The sequence below is a fragment of the Drosophila nasuta genome, chromosome 3 (assembly GCF_023558535.2).
Source record: "Drosophila nasuta strain 15112-1781.00 chromosome 3, ASM2355853v1, whole genome shotgun sequence".
Classification (NCBI taxonomy): Eukaryota; Metazoa; Arthropoda; class Insecta; order Diptera; family Drosophilidae; genus Drosophila; species Drosophila nasuta.
The window spans coordinates 35972130-35995231 of record NC_083457.1 but is presented as its reverse complement, the minus strand read 5'-3'; the positions used below and the strand labels follow the sequence as shown (position 1 = coordinate 35995231).

The 23102-nt window shown below is 37.0% G+C and overlaps 1 protein-coding gene across 10 annotated transcripts in view; it reads right to left on the bottom strand.

Moving 5' to 3' along the window:
* The window catches only part of LOC132793161 (calcium-transporting ATPase type 2C member 1), a 66650-nt gene that overhangs the window by 12032 nt on the left and 31516 nt on the right, over nucleotides 1-23102 (bottom strand). For 7 of the 10 annotated variants that reach the window (XR_009633085.1, XR_009633088.1, XR_009633084.1 and 4 more), the window contains exon 2: nucleotides 1431-3144. Coding sequence is in view for 5 of the 10 variants with exons in the window: in XM_060802850.1 (XP_060658833.1) it covers nucleotides 1431-3144 (1714 nt within the window). In the remaining 5 variants the exon portion in view is untranslated. Of the gene's footprint in view, nucleotides 1-1430; nucleotides 3145-6892; nucleotides 6956-7113; nucleotides 7281-8720; nucleotides 8940-23102 lie in introns of those variants that run through there. The other 3 variants (XM_060802855.1, XM_060802854.1, XM_060802853.1) reach the window with 3 other exon arrangements.

The following is a 23102-nucleotide window of genomic DNA, read 5'->3' as shown; positions in this document are numbered from 1 at the left end:
ATATATGTAGAATAAGTCTGTGTGTTGGTGGAGAACCTCAAGTACAGTTGTCACACACGCTCTTGGGGGAATAAGTGCGAGAGTGCAACTGAGCCGAGAACTTCAACGATAGAGTGAGAGAGAGAGAATTCAACTTTGCGGCCAACTGAAACTTTCAACAGCCTCAACAGGCATGGTTAATTAATTCTGTTTGCATACTTTTAGGCTGTCCGGCAACGCTCACCCTTTAACCCTTGACTTTTTAACTCCAACCAGAAGATATGTTGAGATATCCCTCGACATACACAAGCATGCATTATGCTCTCTCTCTTCTTAAAAGTAATTCCAATTCCATGCCAGGCATAAATTGCGGTTCTTTTGCCCAGGGAGGAATGGGATAAATTCGAGTTAGAATTGAAATTAAAGTTGGGATGGGGGACGGAGGGCTTTGTTGTGGGGTGCCAGCGTTGCCACTTTTAATTACGCTGCGTTGACAAATTTATTTACAGACTAGTTTTCGGGCTGGGAGCAGCACTTAAGTTAAAGCCAACAATTTGTGGCCAACACAAGCAGCTCCTAAAGAGATTTTAATTGAGTTTCAAGTTAAGGTAATCATATGAATAGGTTCCCCAAAAACTGAATATGAATTTGTTGGTCACACAAAATACATATAATGTTTGGCTTGTTTGGCATGTGCCAGGCATTAGGCCTGTTTTCTTACCAACAGACCAACAGAGTCAACTGGGCCAACAATTCTTAATTGGATTTGCAGGATGAACTGATTTAAAAGCCTAAGCAAAAGCCAAAGGCAAGTGTGGCACATTTCGAATCATAAATGTCCTTTGACATGATTTAAGCAAAGTGACTACGAAGGATGTAGGTAAGTCTATTAAAGCTAAATTGAAGGAGAGCAAAAATACACAAACTAAAAGTCTTCCATCTATATAGCAAAGTGTAAGAGCAACTTTCAACTTGTGTAAAGCAAAATTTCCTAGAATATCACACAAGTTTTTAATATGACAAACGCGAAAAACTTAAATTTAATAGTCTTATAATAAAGAAAAAAAGCGGATAGACAACTTCTGCTATAACAAACAGATATTACTCAATAATGTAAGATGAACAATTAAATTTATCTATCGAAGACCCATTAAGAAATATAAAAATGTAAACTAAATTGTTTTGCCTATAGTTTTGTAATTTAAAATTCCAATTTGAGTTAAAATTTTAATAAAAAAAACAGAAATTAATCCTCAAATTTTTGAATGTAAACTTGCTGAGAAATATAACGAAACCTCACTATTCCCAACATACATTTTATAATGAAGTATTATCATCCATCATTATTCTTATAGAGGAATGCTTCTAAGCTACATCTTTAACAAGAAAAGGAACCATTTGGGACCCGCTTTTTACCCGAAAATAATATATCAATTATGTGATTTACTCACCTATAGCCATGGCCGTTTCTTGAGCATCTCCAGTGACCATCTTGACGCGCACACCGCTCTGCATCAGCATCTCGATGGACTCCCGGACAAGAGGACGCGGCGGATCAGTGATACCCACCAGGCCACAGTAGATCAAGTCCTGCATGGAGCGACCCTTGGCCAAGGCGAGCACACGCAAACCCTTGCGTCCAATCTCGTAGGCCTCGGCGAGGAACTCGGCCTCGTTCTGCTTGGTCAGCGGTACAGTCTGAGTGCCAAATTGATACTTGGTGCACTGGGGCAGCAAGGTCTCGAGGGCGCCCTTGGCAAAGAATATCTCCTCCTTGTTGTTGTTGTACTTGTGAATGCACTTGACGGCCATCATCTTTTGTTCGGAGCTAAACGGATACTCCTGGATGCGCACATAGTTCTCGGCCGTGGCATACATCCCGTTCTTCATGGCCACAGCGACAAGAGCCCCCTCGGTCGGTTGGCCAAGAAGCGTGCCATTCTGTATGTAGGCATTGTTGCAAACGGCGCCAATTTCAAGGAGATTCGTAATGTTTGACTTGGCCATTTCCACATTGTTGCAGTGTCGTATGTGTATCTCGCCCTGATCATTATACCCGGCCCCAGTCACATCCGCCATATAACCATCCGAGGTGATAATAATCGTTGCAGTCATTTCGTTCTTTGTCAAAGTGCCCGTCTTATCCGAGCAGATGACATTCACACAACCCAACGTCTCGACTGTGGGAAGTTTCTTGACAATCGAATTGCGTTTGGCCATTCGCATGACTCCCAGGGCCAAGGTGACGGTCACCACAATGGGCAGACCCTCGGGAATGGCAGCAACCGCAAGCGAGACACTAATGTTGAACATCTCGGAGAGCGGTTTGCCTTGCAGCCAGCCCAGCAGCATGATGACGCCAATGATGAGAAACGAATAGAAGCTCAACTGGGCCCCAAGTATGTCCATTGACTTTTGCAACGGCGTCTTGGGCGCCTCCTCGGCTTGCATCATCTTGAAGACCTCGCCGAACTCGCTGCGCTCCCCGGTGCTGACCACAATGCCTTTGCCATTGCCACAACGCACTAAGGTTCCCATGAAAGCAATGTTCTTCATGTTGCTGTGATCCTTAACATTCGTATTGTTCAACAGCACATCTGTGATCTTGCGCGCTGGCTCCGTTTCGCCAGTGAAGCTGCTCTCATCAATCGACAGATCCACGGCCTCAAAGAGACGCACATCAGCTGGGACTCGATCGCCCACATTCAGATGCACCACATCTCCGGGCACGAGTTCGCGTGCGAGGAACGTGTCGAGGCGTCCCTCTCGCAGACAATGACACTCTGGTGGCACCAGCTTCTTCAGCTCCTCGAGACTCTTCTCGGAGCGATACTCTTGGATGAAGGCCACCGTGACCACAATTAGAATGGCAATCGTTATGCTGACGGCATCGTCAAACTGTTTCATGATCACCGACACCAGCGCGGAGCCAAGGAGCAACAGAATCAAAGGATTCCTAAACTGCTCGATGTACTTCTTCCAAGTGGGATCCTCCTCGATGACATTCAGCTCATTGTGGCCAATGATCTTGGCCCGATACTTGGCCTCTGTCCATTTCAAGCCAGTGCGCACATCCACTTGGAGACGTCCTGCCACCTCGGAGGCGCTGTGCGTCGAGGACTCCGACGTGGACAACAGCATCTCGGGTGTGAGGGTTAAACCCGTCTGAGGGAGGAAAAATTATATGAAAATGTATGAGAAATTTGAATTAGGAAGATAAGGATTATGATTAGGTTTGTTGCATGAAATTGCGAAGCATTTAAATTAGAAATGTTCTTAAAATAATGTTAATTTACTTCAGCGGTTTGTGTCTTTTAAAGTTCATAAATTGCGGAAAATATTTCCAATATAGTAGTATTAATTCCCTTCTTTAAGATTACGAATAGTTCCTACCTCTTGGGTAAAATTCAAATTTTTTTAAATTTTTGCCCTCTTTGTACTCTAGTAAATTTCTAAAATGTTGAAGGTACTTTGTAAATATTGTAGTTGCTTAAATAATTGATTAAAACTAAAGTAATATTGTCCTTTACTTTGGCAGTTTGATGATAAAGATATTCGTAAGCTTTCCTTTTAAACACACGAAATAATTTCCCTATTTCAAATTCTAAGTAAATTTTTAAGCAATGAGTAGAATGATATTGATAACAAGTTTTATTATATTATATAATAGCAAGCAATTCTTGCGAAGACTAAAATTTTATCGACAATTCTTAGTAATTCATTAAAATGCAATAATAAGTAGAAAAGAGAATGTAATTTTACTTTACTACTACTCTGGTTACTTCTAAAGACATATCGTTATGCAAATTTATTTGCAAGTTGTAAAAGTCGATAGATATAGCAGCTAACAAGCTTAACTCTCTAAAGCACAAGGCCATTGCTAATTTCCCCATTAATCGAGACAGTCGAGAAAGTTGTTCATTGATTTTGCAATTCGGGCTACGGTTCGTTGGCATTTCGAATTGCTGCTGCTGTTTCTCTTGCCACAAATTGAATGCCTTGACAACAGCAGCTCATTGCGAATGCCCTCTCCTCATAGCCATGCACCATTTGCAGCTAATTTGCAATCGTCAACAAGTTTGTAATCATTCATGGTGTTGCACAAAGCCAGACGACAACTGACAAAACCCCAAGAACCCAGACTACCACATGAGCTCTTCATGCTGCTGCTGCTGCTGCTGCTGCTGTTGCTCTTGGCCAGCAGTTGTCAACTTTTGTTACATAGCAACATGGAACAAGGGTTTTGCCTCTGTCATGTCCAGTTGCACACCCACCCCCCGCCCACTCACAATTGCCAGCCGACAAAATACTGCACATCGAGTACGTGACTTTTCCTAGCATTAAAAACATTTCTTATTTTAATTCATTTTGCCTTTTTCCATTTTTTTTTCTGTGTATATTTTTCATATTTTTTTTATAGATTTCATTCTTTTTTTTGGGCAACTGGCTACAGAATAAAATCCAAATTGTGTGTTTGGGCAGGTCGTAAATTTCTGTCACTCAGTGTGGCCAATGTGATATGCAGCTGCGCTGGGAGCCTTGACTTCGTTTGGGTTCGAGTTGCGATTTTAATTTGGGGAAACTCTGGAATTCAGTTCGTTTCTTTTTTTTTTGGCTTTTTTAGTGCCCTACTGGGGCCGTCGACAAGCTGCAGTCATAAATTTGTGCAGCTTGCAGTCCATTAAAGCGTGCAGCAACTTTTGAGCATTTAATAATAATTTCGAAATAAATAGAATTTTAATAAGATATTAATTTGCTGGTTTGCAGCGTCGTTTTCTTTACTTTTTTCTGTGGTTGTTGTAAGAACATCAAAGGCTTCCTTTTCGCACACAAAAGTACTTTGGCTTGCCACAGACAAAAAGACAGACAGACAAGTTAATGGGGTAGACATTTTGGGGGCAGTTAACTGCAGTTGATAAAGTGGCGAGGGAGGAGAAGAGAGAGCGGGCGCCTAGGGGGAATCATTCATCTTTTCGTTATGAAAACTATGCGGTGTGAATTTTAATTAAATGAAATTTTGTTAGCAGCCAGAAAGCGAACGAGGACGAGGACAAAAAGGAGTAGGAGTTGCAATTTATGCGGGCAAAATTACTGAGCTTCGAATTATGCAATCAGAACATTTTTTCCAGCTATTTAAATAGAGACTAGTTCGTAGACAACCCGCAATATTAGCTACAAACTTTAAATATGTAGTATAAGCATATGTGCTCAACAGAAGTGAACTGTAACTAATTTTTCATATATTATTACACATTTCCCTAATTGAAATATATTTCGAATACATGCGGGAGTTGAACTAGAAATTGCTTTATTATTTTTGTGTATGCTTCATGCATAATTTAATCATCTAAATTACACTGCGATTGCAAATTAAATAGTATGCATTCGTATCGCATATATAATTATCTATATTACTGAACCATTCCGACTGTCCGACTGTTCGGCCGGCAGTTATCCATCTGTCTGGCTGTCAGTTCGTTGAGAGCACTTACTCAATTTTGGACAGTTAATTGCAATTTCATTTGCTTGGCTTTCAACAGATTTATTTGCCAACATTTTATCGTTGTTGTACCGGGGGGAACAGAACCCTGAGCTCACAGCTCACAGCTCATCAGCATGTCGAGAAGCACATCGAATTGTTGTTTTATCTGTGGGCTACTTGAAAATTAAAATCGAAGCCCAAATAGCAAAATACCCGCAAGCTGTCAAATCCGACTTCGATGGATTCCTTTCCCTTCCTTCCTCCACTCGCACCACAAACAATTCATTCTTCAACTGACAGGTTTTTCATTATTTATCTGCTTCTATTTTTTTCCATTTCCAACTCTATTTGCGCTGGCCTACATTGAACTTTGGCTGCAACTCCACTCTGTTGTAATAGTTTGTTTATGTATTCAAATGTCGACTGCCGAACAAAAAAAGAAAAACACCTAAAAGTGGTTCAAAAAGTTGTCGCTTTTTGCGGTGCACTAAAGGTAAACACATGTCTCTTTAGTCTGTGGGACTTTTGTTAACTTTGAAAGCGTTTTAGCCAGAATTCAGCATGCCCATTTGCCCAATACACATTGTTGGCTTAGTAAAGAATACTTTAATGGGTGTTAAAAAAAACAACAATATTTTTGTTAAAAGCTTGTAAATCCAACGATAAGCACAGTAGTGTAAGAGAGTCTTGCATGAATACACACACTTAGAATACTGCTCAGGTAACCAACTAGTTTATCAAGTAATAATTATCTATGCAAATCTACAGCTGAACAATAACTTAAGTGCGCAAGTACAGTGATTAATCCACAGAAAAAACTCGTTAAGAAATAAATGAAAGAAGCTAAAAAAAGTCATCAAAATATAAATAGAAATAGATCTTTTAAAATAAACCAATTCCAAGTATTCAGTAATTAGAAATACAAATTTGTTCAATTCTCTCAAATCAATAAACATATGTTTTTATATAAGAATGCAAGCAAATATACAATAGGCTTCGAATAATATATTTTAAGTTATTGAAAACAGGAAATTCATGCATTGCGCACTGTACTTGCATTAATATCTACATTAATCTCTAACTGTACTAGCCGGTTGCGATCGTATAAGCCTGCGACTGGCAAATAAAAATCGCATTAAAATATTTACAAATCGACATTAAGTTATTACGCTTTAGTACCCTCTGTTCTTGCGCTACAATGATTTGTTAAGCTGATTAACAATGCAAAAAAAAAATAATAATAATAAATAAAAAAAGAATAAAGGAAAATATATAAACTTAATGATTTGTGGTTGAAATTGAGCAAGCTCATGCAAATGCTAGATTATCAGATAATTCCGAGTGGTTCCCCAGCTAGATTTACCAAGAATTGGACGTTCACAATATGCTTGATAATGTAATTAGATGTGTACATTCACATATATCGTGTACCTGATCATCGTCAATATAAATGCTAATTTCACGTCTTGGTCTACGCATCGTTCTAAACACTTTGCTGCAAATAAAGCTCTAAATACAAAAGAATGTTCTTTAATAGAAACCCCGACACCATCTACCAACCACAACCGTAATGAAAACATAACAAACTAATATAACAGTATAAACATATAATAGTAATAATAATAACAAAACACGTAGAAACAACCACTTACATCGGACGTATTGATGACTATCATTTTGATATAGCAAAGAGACGATGATGACGTCGATGAGGTGAAATTCTTATCATTAGCGCGGGCGCCGGACCCACTCAATCGACATTAAACATATGTTTTATCACGCTAATCAAAACTTTTCTGTTGACTAATATGTATTGTACAATACTTCAGGGTTCTGTTGAGAATTCTTTTATTTATTTATTTACTTGTATATTGTAGTTGTAGTGTTTGCTTTAATTGTGAGAGCTTTCGTCACGCACGAAATGCGAACATGACCATTATATTATATACATATATAATATCTCGTTCTCGATCTCGTATATTATATTATTATTATATTCCCTTTTTTCACCATATTTTGCACGCTTCTTTGAAAACAATACGACTTCTAATTGTAATGATAGGTTATTTTTTAAATTTTAATTGAGCTAATTGATATGCTTAAGGTTACTTATGCTGATGAATAATTAAATAAGTTGTACAAATCATGGGATCAGCAAAACCAATTTAATTAAAAATCTGTCTGCTAGCAAACCGGACATAAAGATAAGAAATTATTGAACAGTTCCTGTTTTGATCGAAGGTTGTAAAATTGGAAATTGAATTTCTAATCATATGAAAACAGCTGCTGATAAGAATTGAATATAAAAGGCACGTATCAAAATCAAATCATACGACGTGGGTCATTGACAGCTCTCAACACATAAAATACGCAAATATCGAGCCTTTTACGTATTTAGCTATTTTTAAGCACATCTGGTTCTTAACATTGTTCATTTCGTCTTTGGTATTTCGGCTCTTCAACAGTGTAAAGAGAATGAGGTAAACAAGCTATTGTTGTTGTTGTTGATCTGGCTGAATCAGAACATGCCACGAAGAATGTTGCCAATAAGACAATCGACGCGACTCCAATTGGAGCACTGGCATTGCCAGCAACAACACAAACACAGTTGCACACACAATACACAAAGAAGTCAAAGAAGTATGGAACGTATTGCTATGACGTCAAAATTTCTAGAGAAATTGAAGCAGTTGATTATTAGGAAAACGATAACGTGGCGATTATTATTATGTGAAGGGAGTTTATTATTTTCCTGTTGTTGTTTAATTCATGATCATGATCTTAACACACTTTCACTGAACGAATTGCGAGTTAGTAGTTCACTTCACACACACTTAACAAATTGTACTATTGTATTATGATGCTGATGATCGTAAGTTGTTAATGGATTTTATTAAGGGAGCGTTGCCGGCGTTGCGATTGGAACGCTTCGAATACGACTAAACAAATATTTTCCAATTGTCAGACAACGAAGCTAGAAAACTGAATTGATGAATTCGCTGATGGGAGTTTTTGTGTGTGATAAATGACTGAAGAGACGGGAGACGTGTGTATGTATGGGAGCTATGTGCACAGACAGGTAGAAATAGGCAGATAAAACGAGCGACAATCATTGCCAAGCGGCACAAAAACAAAAAGCGGCACAAACAAAAAATAAAGAGCGCTTAGACACACACATACAGAGAACAAGCGAGTTTCTGTGAGAGAGTCAGAGAGCGAGAGAGAGTGTCTAACATATAGCACGCTTTTTTTTACTCACGCAACAAATGGAATATGAAATGCCACTTGAAGCACTTGGAATTCGATTCGTATTTTATTTCAATTCAATTTGCAATGCACTTTCTTTTGTTATTTCTTTGTTTATTTTTACTGTTGTTTTATGTATCGTTTGCGCACCACGCAGTCACCACAATTTTTTATAATGACGAATTAACCGACCAACGACGACGAAGAACGAAAGCGACGTGTACAAAACAGAACGGCGGCAAATTGCGGACTGAGCGGCCACCACTGACCTGTCAAGAGCAAGCGACTGGAGTGTGAGAGTAACAGAGAGGCAGCATATGAGTGTGAGCGAACGTGGCAGTAGAAGAATTTGCGCAAATTCCCTCTGAGAAGCTACAAACAGTGCCCAAGAGAGTGCCTGGCAAGTAATCGCACAGTGGCAGTCTCAAATTGAGCCCGGCATGCATTATAAATAGACACTTTGTTAAACATTAAAATACATTAATATAAAATATGTGTTCAATTGTAAATAAACTAATTGTTACTTTAACCTAATTTTAATATTAATTTAAATTTATAAAATAAAAGAAACTATAATGTGAACCACTGTGGCCTTGCAAATTCCATCAGGTAAATTTGATGGAAAAGAGCGAGGGATCAGCTGCACAAGAATGCCACTTAGAGAGCGGGAGAGAGAGCCCTCAGCAGCAAAAGAAAATGCGAATAAGAAATCTTAACGGAAGAGCGCGAGAGAGCGGATGTGTTCAATGAAAATGTACACCAGATCGTAGCGACATACTTACATACATTTGTATGCAAAAGCTGAACGGGAACGATGTGACATTGGAACAGACTGACGCTTAGTGCTGGGAAGGCTGCCGCAATGTAAGCAATCTGATGGAAATGGACTGTGGGATTTGTGTGGAACTCTGCTTGGCTGGAATAAAGCAGTCCGCAGTGGGTCAAGTTCAGCTGATTATAAGACGCATCTCCTATCACAGCGATCGGAAGTGTCACACATAGAAACTTATACATGTAAAGACTAATGTTTTGTCATGTCGAATTATTTAATTAGCTAAATATTGACTTGGCTCGTCAAGTGTAGTCAAGTGTTATTTTTTTATTGTTCCGCTTGAGCTTCTAATTAGCATGCAAATTCAAAAATGCTAGACAAACGTCTGTCTACTCAATCATGTGTTGTAGATTTTTTATCTAATGTTTTGATGCGAAGCTCTATTACGACGCTATTTACACAACAATAATGGTCGGTCATAAGTAATAGCCGCCTTGGGAACAACTTCAAAACTCAAAACTCTCTCATTTTGCATAAAATGATAATTAAAAGCCAAAGCTTTAAGGATTTTGTAGTTTATAAACTGCCAAGTGAAAAACGAATTACGTGCGCAAAGGGAAATACAGATTTGAGTTTTCTATCCAACAAAAAACAAAATGTATTCCTTTTTTCGGTATGTCATTAGTAATGTTGCTCTCAGCCCCTTGTCAACCTTTGTAAAAAGTGCGGCACCTGTTGATTAATGTTGTAAACTGTTTTCCTTTTGCCTCCCCAGTGAAAAGTAGAAAGTTCTGTGGCTGCTTTCGTGCTTTCTTTGAGTGCGCAAATAATTAGGGAAATTGTAATCATGCTAATCAACTCAGATACTTCGCAGTAGCCCAGCTAACCCGTCTTAGCAAAAATGTTTCCTCTTTCATTATTTCATTTCGTTTTTTTTTTTTTTTTTTTTTTTGGTTTTACAATCTTATTGCTCGGTAAGCTTTTGATGAGGCACTTTTCCTGCTTCGTAGCGGAAAACAACTTTGACTAATGATGCTGCCTTGACAGTGGATTCGCAGACACTTTTCTTCTCTGTTCTGACTGCCACAATTGTTGCACACCGGGGGCAACTCTACCTGGCTGCCACACAGATACACAGCTACAGCTACACATAGACAATAAGAAGACAGCTTGGTGAGGTCAAAGCAAGCTGCCGCAAACTGTTGGCGCTTCTTGCGAGCCATTATTAATTTATGTCGTTTACGAAAGATCCTGCAGGATATCTCTTTGAGTAGCAGCAGCAGTTGGACTTGACTTGAGAAAAGTTGCAGCCGTTTTCGGAGGATGCTTTTGAGCAACGCAGCAGTCAGTAGTTGCAACAATTTCCGGCATCAATTACCCGGACGTGTTGCACAGTGGTAGAAAGTTTATAGAAAAATTGTGGAAGTGAAAAAATGTATCTACAATTTTTTATGTCTAAATGTTTTAAATTGAATAATAAAAGTTATAACATTTTTAGTAAAAGTTAAATAGTTCCATTTGTGAAATAACAATAGTGTATTATAAACAAAATTTTACTTAATGAAATAACTATATTTTATTAAAATAAATTATATATATTAAAAATGCGCTCATAAATAAAACTTAATAGTTTCTTATATGAACAAAATTTTTTAAAGTAAATTATTATTTTATATAATATATGAAAATAGTCTATCAATATCTTTCATCTTAATGTTTTCTATTATGGCAAAAAAGGTTCTAAGAATCATATTAATTATGTATATAAATATTATATTAAGCCAAATTAACTGATAATAAGCAATAAAATGTATGGAGACAATCAAATAATGTAATTTATGAGAATAAATTGAAGAAAATAATATAATAATTTTTCTATTAAAAGGATTTATTTCAAACTCTAACCACAGTTTAGTGCCGCAGGCAAGGACTGTCGACAATGTGTAGCTTAAAGATTTGCGTCTTTGCTGAGGTGTTTTACTTTTGTTCGGATTGCAGCCACAAATTGTGGCTTAGCTGGCGTCTAATTGGCATACATATTTTATGGTCATAATGAGCATAGCAAATTCAAGCAACGTTTTTCTCCAGGGTGTTGAAACAGTTGCCAAAGTTCCAAATAACATAGAGAGAGAGAGAGAGGATGGGACGAAAAGCAATTGCCTGGCTTATGTGCTTGCACTTCTATTGACAGTTGTCGAGCATTTTCTAGTTCAATAATTGCAATCAGTTGGCCACTCGAAATTGAAATTGTTTATTTGCTCTTGGGCACAGCACACACAAAAAAAAAAGTGGCAGCTTCACATTGTCCTGTTGCGTTGACAGCACACAACAGAGTAGAGCAGAACACAGCAGGACATTGCTGAAATTTGATTTTCAATCCCAAAAATCACACTCGAATGCTTCCGTTGACACTTCAACGAGCGACATCGAGGAGGAGACGGAGTTCGAGTCCATTCGCCTCGTTTGTTGTGCGATTGCGATTCCATTCAATTTTGCAGCTGGTCTCTTGCCTGCCTTCCTGTCAATCCTCAGTATCTATTTAAGTTCCTCCCTCTCTTCAGTCAGTCGCTCAACTTGTCCCCTCATCTGTCAGCTAAACTCTTCACATCTACTTGGTCAAATTATGCGGCATCGCATTTCATAGGCAGCCAGCTATTTGTCAATTCACAAGCTGCTTCTGCATACGATATAAAGCACATCCGCATTTGGAATGTGCGAAAGCATCAGCATCAGCATCAAGGCATTTCATATTTGATATGCGACTCGCAATCAAAGAGCACATCCACTTCCAAATGCACAACTCTCAAATATTTGCACAGTTAATGTTGCCAAATGCCAATTAAAACAGCTACGAAATGTGCATTAATGGCTTAATGCGGTGCTTAATTAAATGCGCTTTGCTTTCAACTGAAATTAACTGCAAAGTGCATTATAACCTCAAGGAATTTTACGTACATTTTATATTGCATTCTAATGACTTTAGCAAATTAAAAATTTATGTAATGCATGGAAATTCACTTAAGAATAACTCACACTCCCATTTCAAAAGTATTTAAAAAGCTTGAAATAAATGACTGTTAATTACTATAACTTTTACATTAGAGGCTTTAAATAATAGTTACATTAATTGTAGAAGCTTAAGAAGCTCAAAAGAACAACTGAAAAACATATGAGACAACCTGTAAAGTCATGTATTGACTTTTCAACGTATTAAAGTTGCATTTAATGTAAGTAGACTTATTCTTTTATGTTTATTAAAGCTTCAAAATAACATGTAAATCTTTACATTTTACTTTCAAGTTTATTTATTAATCAAAAGCACCTGTCAACAATTTATTTAAGCTCTATTGGCATTTAAAAGTTGTACTTATTGGCAAAAAATAATAGTCTAATATAGTTCAAATGAATTTATATTATAAAAGTACTTTTATAGGAGCTCCTTTAAAACGTTTAAATCAATTTAGAATTTACAAAAGCTGCTGAAAAGCTCATCAAACCTTATTGGTATCTAAAAATCTTTCTCCTTGACTTGTCATGCTGTAAGCCAACTTTCGTTGAGCTGTAATTGATATTAATGCAGATTAATTACTTCAGCTGCCCCGCTTAAAGTGTTCTCAACTTTGTTGTCCAAGCCAAAGCCAAAGCTAAAGTAAACGCATCTCTAGCATTTTTGGCTAGTAAATCACAAAAAATGGCTGCTAGACGAGACGCATACATCATCCGAGTGCAATCGTTTACATCAAAGCAAAAAAGGCAAAGAACGACGTGCAGTATGAGTTTTGCTACTACTATATGCGTTACTTAATGGTCAACAGCTAAACTGCCCTTCTCCCTTTTCATCTGTTCTCTCTCTCTCACTCTCTAGCCAGTCGTTGCCAATCTCTTGCTGCCTCCCACGGGGCATAACAAATGGCAAAGCAAGTGCGGCCATTATTCTCGGACCCCAAGTGCTGTTCCCTTTGGGAAAGCAAGGGAGGGGAGGAGAGGAGAGGTGATCAGTGGGTGCCCCTTGAATTATTTTGTTTGCGTAGCAAATGTCGTGTAAAAGCTGAAAAATGTTAAAACACCAGAGCAGCAGCATTTGCCATTGGAGCTGGCATTGGGTTTGGGTTCTAGGGAATCAGCAACAGCCGTGGCCTAAACTACGCAAATTTTTGAGCTGCAAAATGTCTAACGAGCTAAGCGGAAATGCACAGAAAGTGCACAAAAAGAATGGAACATTTTTGTGAGGGAGTATGAAAAAATTGTGCGAAAAATGATTTGCCATTCAATGAAAGTGCTACAAATGCTGCGCAGCGTTGTCGATAATGATGAGCAAATAGTCTCGTTAAAGATATCAAACGGGATGACTAACCAAAATCTATGTAAATTGGAATCATGCCGTGATTCAAAAGAATGACTTCTCATTTAGCACAAGAATGAAGATGGAAAAAAGGAGGAAAATACGGGAGCATAGCATAAATCACAATTTATGCAACAGAGTAATATAATTTCGAATCGACGTTGAATCTGGAAAGTTACTTTGAAGTAAATGTTGATTATGGCAAAGATAAATGAAATGGGTTGAATTCAAAAATTAGGAGATCTCTAAACGTTTCGTTAGTTATGCAAGAGAATTTATAATTGAATCCTTTTCCCATGTTTTCGAACATTATTTGCTAAGCCACATTTAGTTTCTTTTAACAACTTCCATATTTACCCTATACAAATGCTTAACTCATATCTACTTATTTGCTGCTCTATCTCATCCATAATTGATTTGTTTAACTTGGAATATTTGCTGCTCTAATATATAATTAAATTGCTAAACTCTTATGAGCAAATATTCCATTTAATTGCTTAGTTTTACCTGCTCAAACTCAAACTCAAATAGAAGTTAACCATTTGCCATTAAATGTGCTTCTCCTGCTGCTTGCTGCTAACTCAAATTTCAACATGGTTTATGGCTTTTAAGCCGGCTTAAACAAGTACTAATGCGTTCTCCAGACCAAAGAGCTCAAACACATGTTTTCTCTGTGAATGTGTGTGTGTGTGTGTGTGCTGGGCATTGTGGTAATTTCAACATTTTCTGCATCATTAAATGCAGCTCAAGTTGCATTTGAGCCAAGTCTCCAAAGCCTGGACACAAAAGCGAGACCAAAAGCCGAAGCATTCAGATTGTCGTACTATGTACAAACAATATTTGGTAGGCACTGTGAAATGAATCTGAGATGAGAGAGAGAGAGTTAAAAGCCCAATCGAAATTCGAATTCACATTCAAATTCACAACGAAATGCCAAACAAATTCAAATGCTTTGATTTGCCAATCCAATTTGGCTGCAAACAGTTTGCCAGTTTTTCATGCCTCAACGAGGTTTGCCTAACAATTTAATGCCTGCCACACATTCTACTATACGGAATATTTACTATATGTATAGTATTTTATATATACGAGTGCATGACTGACTGCCTGCCTCTCTTTGTTGCCCCCCAAAACAAGAATCCTTTTTAACTGCAAGCCTTCTCCTGACTGCCAGGCAATTACCAACAACCTCTTTGCCTGTTTTCTTTATTTTATTTTACTTTTTTTTTGGGCAGCTCTCTCAGTTTTAAGTGTTGCCATTCTTTGCAGCTCATTTTTCTTGTTTTTATATTTTTTTTGTTCTTTTCTAGCTTGCATTTTATGCATTGCATAATACATTTTTAAATTCCTCTCTGTTTTACGACACTTTTTTTGTTGTTGGTTGCTTTCGCTAGTTTGGGGTTAGAGCAACATGAATTTAGCAACACTTTTAACAATTTAAATGTGTGAGCTCTGGAATACTACACTGTACATATTTCATGATAATTTCCAGAAACTCTCTGCGCTTCTCAACTTCAACTACTGTTTCATTAAGCAATTCTCACAATATTGACATTAGGTTTAATTTGAGATTAGTTTGTATTTCAAAAGCTTCCAGAATATATGAACACATCTAAGAATTTAAACGTGTGAACTCTTAAAATCGACGATACACATTTATCACAATAATTTTGTGAGCTTCCAATTCCAATCATGAAATTTCTATGCAATTCTTAGGTTGGGTTGATGCATTTTGAGAGCTACGAAAAAATAGGCACACTTTTAAGAAAATAAATGTGTGAGCTCTTCAATTTAACAATACTAAATTAATTGTAATCATTTCTTGAGCCTCCCTTTGCAGCTTCTCATTTTTGTTTATGCAATTCTCTCAAGATTTACATTGAGTTTAATTTGGAGTTAGTGAAAGGACTGTTAGAACTTAGCCACTCTTTTAAGATTTATGTCATCCTCATAATTTCTTGACTCTCTGTGGTCTCTATTCTTGTTATGCAATTCTCACATGTACATTGACATTAATTTGAGGTTAGCTGCAATAACTTAGCAACACTTTTAAGATTTTATATAATATGAATGCATTCATTACCTCTACGCTACACATTCATCATCATAATTTATTGAGCTACTTTTTGCGCTTCTCAACTCTAATCGCTGGCTTTTTATGCAACTCTTATAGCATTGACATTGAGTACTTATATGCATATTATATCATTTATTATGGCTTACATTGTATTACATCGTTCACTTTCAGCTGAATAGATACCCAAACCATTATGCAACACTTTTGTAGTCTTCTCTAAACTCTCACTTGATTTCCTGTTGCACTGTGCAATTCTCTTTGTGGCAGACCTTCAATTACATGCACTTGTATTCACAATGTCATAATTACATTCGTTTTCTTGCGTCTCCAATTTTGTATTGCAGTTTTAAAGCTGAACAAACTATGTATCGAATGGCAAACAGAGTGAGTTCAACGCTAAGTCTACAAAGCGAGAAACAATAATGGATTGCATTTACATATGACGACGAGGAAGTGTTCTGTGGAGTGAGCTTCCACAATGCGTCTAACTAAGTGGATGGAGAGAGATGGAGAGCGAGAAACACTGCAAGTTGCAATCACTAGATACAACAGACGAGCTTTTCCCGCTTTTTCCCCACGCTGCCAATGTAATGGAAACGAATAAATCTTGAATGCCTCAAATATTTGCTATATGCAGCGCCGCCGTCGTTGTCTTCTCCCGTTGTCCTTGCTCGCTGTCATGTGTGTCTGGCGAAGAGCAAAGGGATGCGGGGGATTGGGTGTTAGGTAAAACAAATTTCTATACAACACTTTATATAGAAAGAAGAAAAGAAATCGTAAAGTTGTCCGGACATCAGGCAGGCAAGCAGGCAGGCAGTCGGGCCATTATAATAGTTTGCAGCGCCTCTAGCGCTATCGAGGGAGCAGGCGGAACAGAAGGAGGAGGAGGAGTTGAACTCACTTTGACACTCGAGAGCCGCAACGAGATAAAAATGGCTGCAAGTCTAGCAGCAGACGATGCCAGTCTAGTCTCTCCACACACACGCACAGACAGCAATAACGACAGAGAGAGAGAGAGAGAAAGAGAAAGAGATAGTGAAAGGGATAGAAAGATGACACCCTTTATAGTCAACAACACGCGTTGCATGCCTCGCGCAGTGTAAGCTGCACGTTGCCCTCTAAAATAATATAAAATATGCATTGGCAGAGCTTAACTAGATAACTGCATGCATAATATTATATTGCGCATACGCCGCGTTGCATCAAGGCTGTAAATAACATTACGCGCCAGGAAAAGCTCCAATAACACCAGTTGAAACTGATCCTTAAACGAAACGCTACCATTATTAGCTTGAAAAGTGCAAACAATTATTAATTGATGTCAATCCAATAATTTAAAATTAGCTGCAAAAGTGTTCAAAATGGTTGTGAAACCTTCAACAGATATTGAATTTATTTAAAAAACCTGTTGAAATAATTTAGAAACATAAACAGATTTTAAAATTATGTTAATTCCCTCAATATACTAGCTGAATATTTGAATTAGAATTTAAATATTACTCTAATGTAAAAAAGTAAAAAAGTAAAAGTAAAAGATTATTGTAAAATTTTGATTAAGCAAAATAATGTAGATACAATTTTCAACGAAATAAGAATTTTTGCAAATTTGTATATTGTAAAATTGAATAGAAGTAGTAGTACAACAAATTTATTAATATAATATACAAAAATGTTACCAAATGAATACATACATAGAATATTTTTATATTATATTTCATCTAGTATGAAATACTAAATTTAATTTTACAGAAAAAAGAGAAAAGAGTTGAGGGGCGATCGACTCGAATGTTTATCATAAATTAAGTTTAGTTTTTATTATAAAATTGTACATTTTCATTGAGTTTTTCTTTGAAGGAGTTTGTAAAGGTTGAATGGTACGCAGAGAATAATAAGTTATAAAGAGTAGAAGACTTTTAGAATCGAGAAAAAATATTTAAAATATATATTTAACCTTAACAAAGCGGTTGAAAAATGTAGAACCAACCTTCAAAGTATAAAACTTTAAGCTGACAACTTCTCAGAAAATATGTAAATACAGAATTCAACCTGTTTAAATTACATTTTATTTATTCTACTCAGGAGGTAGCCGGTGGATGTCTGCTCTGATTTGTTTTGAGCTCGTGTCACTGCACTTTAAGCGAACAGGACAAAGTGCTGGCAATGCAAATCAAGTCGCAGACCACGTCGACGACCACAACGTCGACGACCAAAACGACCACGACCACACCCAAATAATTCTTTTGGCCGTTGTCAATTTTTGTGGCAATCTGTTGCCAACGAATACGTTGATAACACACACACATAAAATGCAAAACGAAGCAGCGCCTGAAAACTAAGGCAAAAATAAAAAATGCAAAGCAGTCGACAATTGTGGCCCGTTTCGAGTTGCAAGTTGCGTGCTTGCTACAGCCACTGCTGCATTGTCTGTGGCAAGCTTCATTAGATGTGCAGCATGAGCGAGGCACCATCGAAGGAGTCGCTGCGCTCCCTCGGAGCCAGGCAAGCGTCACTAATAGATGTGGCATTCAAATTTATTTTCAATGTATGTGCCACACCACACAGCAAAGCACAGCAGGAGCTCAACACTGTTGGAGTCGAGCACAGTTGGCATGCCCCACACACACACAACAACCCCCTCAACACACAGAGAAAACCTAAACCTAAATGCGTGACACTCGAGTGACAATTCAGACGACACATGTGGGAAACAAACATGTAAATTGCAACCGTGTGATGTGCATTGGGGTTACACACAACTATATGAAATGCATATACATATTGTACAAAAAAAAAGTGGAAAATATATAGAAACAAAAACATTTTAAGTGGGACGGCAAGTCAGTAAAATGTCACATGAGAGCAGCAAAACTGAGGGCTTATAACTTTGATAAGATTATGCAAGTGCTTCGTGAGCCGAGTCTCTAAACTTTTGTGCGAACTTGGTAAATTTAGTTAGTATATTCATGCCACAAAGTTAGACAAGTCAAGTAAAATTCGTTTCTTTCGTTTGATGACACAATTTGAAATGCTTCAATGAAGTTACATGTTATACAATTTACGTAAATTTGCATTGAATATTTTAGGACTTTTGTGAATGCGTCTATAATATATAAATCATAATTGGCTTGACCGTATTAGGTTTATCAGTAAAGTATGTAATTTTATATTTTAACATAGATTCTTGAAAAAGTAAAAAAATAATATTCTTCTATTATATAAAATACTTATTTTCAATATATATTTTCATATTAAAAATAAATGAAGTAGTCATAATTAATCTATAAACTCATAAAATAAGGAGAAATTACTAAATGAAATAGATAAAATAAAAAAACAAGTAAGAAAGCTACAGTCGAGTGCACTCGACTGTGAGATACCCGCTACCCAAATAGTATATTTGGTATATTGATATAGTACCGCATTCAAAATATACCATAGACGGCACAATATACCAGATTGTCATCTAAAGCAACTAAGACCCCTAGTAAGTAGACGTGTTTGCCCATACAAAAGTATTTCTTTAATAACTTCGACAATTTTCATCTGATCGCAACCAAGGAATCATAACTACTATAGTTATTATTATATATACCAAAATTCGCAACTCTAACTTTAAAATTACGCTTGTTATTCGATTTTTTTGATTTGCGGGGGCGGAAGTGGGCGTGGCAAAAATTTGAAACAAACTTGATCTGCGTGCAAACATAACAAACGCTGTCGAAAAAAAAAATTATAGCCTTATCTCTTATAGTCTCTGAGATCTAGGTGTTCATACGGACGGACGGACAGACACACAGACACACAGACGGACAGACGGACATGGCTAGATCGTCTCGGCTGTTAACGCTGATCAAGAATATATATACTTTATAGGGTCGGAGATGCCTCCTTCTACCTGTTACATACATTTCCTGCCGGCACAAAGTTATAATACCCTTCTACCCTATGGGTAGCGGGTATAATTATTTAGAAATAGAAATTTTATTTAGTTCGAGATTTACAACTCAACACTCTAAATTAGACCAAAAATATATCTATAAGAGTTCATAAATATACCAATACTACTAAAACAAATTATTATTAAAGTTTAATATACAAATTACGAAAATAAATAAAAATTTCAGTGTGTTATAGCCCTATGAATTCATTCCGAAGTTATATAGATATTTGCATAGCTAATCAGATAAACTTGGAAGCAAACAACTGAATAAAAGTAAACGACAAACCGTCATAAAGTTGTCAGTAATTGCAGTATTCTATTCCATGGATACACATAGAGCGTAGACAGACAATAGACATATGTAATTTACGCCAAATTACGATCGTTTATTTCAATGCATTCGAAAGGAAAAACTCCCAGCACACAAAGAGGAGGAACTACCCATAAAGCAGTGTGAAAAACAGCGTCTAGCTAAACAGTAAATTTAATTAATTAAGACTATGTTCAAGTGCAAAGCAGCAACAGCAACAGCGGCAGAGCCAAAGCAAAACTTTATAGACAATAGGGGAGAAAAAAATGATATTAGAATAGGAAGAGAAAAATAGAATAGAAAAGTGCAAGCTGCAAAAAAATATTGACAAAGTTCCCGATAACTTTTTCCCACAGCTAACGTGAAAAACAAAACAAAATAAACGGCAAACGGGGCAAATAATTGTTGGCTGAAACGGAAGTGAAATCAGCTCGAGAAGCAGAAACAACAGCAACAGCAGCAGCAGCTACCGAAGCTGTCTACATAAATTACGTATACGCCGCGTGCGGCAAACAGAAGATTGTATAATAAACTGGCGCAAGCAAAGCGACAGCAAGGAAAATCTGGAAAAGCGTTAACATTTTTGTGAGCGTCGCGAATTGGGAAAAGTCTAGCTAAAACTTTTTGGGTAGCTTGACTTGAAGAAGTTGAAAATTATAACAAACCAGATATAACTGAACAGGTGGTGAAAGAAGATAAATTAAATAAAATTATATTGGTAGAATTACTCAAATACGTCTTGTAGTCGATCATACCCTTCTTTAGCAGCTTAACAAAAAAACACATTCACATATCCTCTGGGGGAGTGTTTAAAAAGTTTATTTGATTTTGCAAAGAGGGCGTGAAATTGAACACACAGACAACGGGTGAAGCGGATGAGGCAAAAAAAGAGAGTGCGAATATTGAATATTTAATTTTGTTGAAATTATTTAATAATAAAAGTGAGGCGAGCATATTGGCGAGTAAAATTGGGGAAAGTGAAGGGAAATCGAATTGGCAGAATGCAGTTCATTGCAATTGCAGTTACAGCGACTGATAATTTACATATAATTGACTGCAGTCCAATATATGTATGTATCTGTCTGTGTGTGTGTGTGTGTGAGGATGCTTCCTGCATGTCCTTGCTTCATGCGTATGCGAGTGGAGTTATCATAGCCCAGCTGAACGGAATTTATATGCATGTGTTTGTCCTTTATGTGTGTAAAATGGAAATTTATGCACACTTAATGGTCGCCCTTGGTAGTAAGAACGCCTCTGCCTCTGGCTCTTGGAGTGCCACGCCCACTGTATCCTGTTGAATGCACTCGTTAAGTCGGAAACCTCAGCAGTAGCACCAAGTGCCATCCAAACGTGCTCCACTCTCTGCTCTTCTTTTTTCCCTTTTGCAAATGAATTATGTTTTATTTTATTCAGCCATCTCGCTCTCTCTCTCTCTCTCACACAGAATTGCCATTTTTCTTTGTGGTTTGTCGCATTTTAACATATAAATTCGTGACAGGAAAGTTGATGATGAATGCCGGTTTTAAATTAAGTTGAGATTTTCAGTTTACTTCACATTTTTCCTTTATTTTTATCTCAGCTACGTTTTTTGGGGCGTGGAGGAAATTGTTGGACATTTTCTTTGAATGCAATTTTCATTTCTTTTGTGTGTTCGACTTCGCTTCTCTCTCACTGTTGTGTTGTGTATAGGGACAGTAATTACGAATCGTTCGTTTGTATTATTGAATTACATTACGTTCAGAATTTATGGCTGGGAAATGAAAGTCAAGGAATTCAGTCTATCGCTTCACTTACTTCTGATATGAAATGTTAAATGGTGCTATGATGAATGCCGAGTGGAATAATGTATTTCATTCAAAGTAGAATTTAATTTATAACTTTTTGAGGTTTGACTGGATTTTAAGTGAATAAATAAAGCTCTTTTAAAGTCATGTCCAAAGCATGTAAACAGCAGAGTAAAATATACAAACATTTCACAATTAAATTCTTAATTTTGTAAAGAGCAAGTTCCAGCTAGAAAAACTGACCGCGTTTTTAGTTAAAAGACAAAGTTTATATGCTGCATTTTAATGACATCGTCAAAGAGTATAAATAGAATGCGAAAAAAGAAGTCACAAAAACAATAAGTTGAAATGCTGTTGGGGCACGTAAAGGAACTTCAAAAGTCAGCGAAATGGGGAACTACTCACATATTTTTTTCTATTTTTGCAAATGCAAAAAGCGCAAAAAAAAGCAAACAAACAAATAAACTTGACGGCAAAGTTGCTAAGGTAGCGCATGAAGAAGCGGAAGTGAGTGAAAGGCAAAAGGGGATATAAACTGTAGTTTGCAGAACGTGAAGTTTGCTATATTATGCTTATTTTGCGTTATTGAAAACTTATTGCTGAATGAAAATAATGCGCAAAAATTGCCGTCAAAGTGCCGCAAAAATAGAATAATAATAAGAAAGCATAAAAATAGCAAACTCCTGCTTGAGAGGGAACATAAACTATGCTTTAAGGACAGAGCAAAAAGCAATGCATTCTTTAGCAGTCTGACGACTAAACAGATGATAAAATGCAAATGGCGTTGTCTGGGATGCTGGGATGCACTTAGGCGCCACCTGTTGTTGGTTGAGCATTATAAATTGCCCGGCACAAGATGTTGCAGCATTCAACTTAACCTCACTTAACCCCCGTTCTCTTCAAGCAGCGAACAGACGCTGAATAAATCTTTCAGCGCGTCAACACCTAAGCGAAAAATATTGTTGCCTGCTTTTAGGCGGCCACTTTAAAATATGCTGATAAATGACAAAGAGGAGGCGAATCTTGAATGTGATTATTAAGGAGAGAAAAAACGATAAAAAGAAAATTAAATTTGATTGCATAGAGATTGCATTAACTCGCTCTTTAAACAATTCTTTTATTGCAACTATTAAATATGCTCAACTAATCTAATTAAAATCCATAAAAATC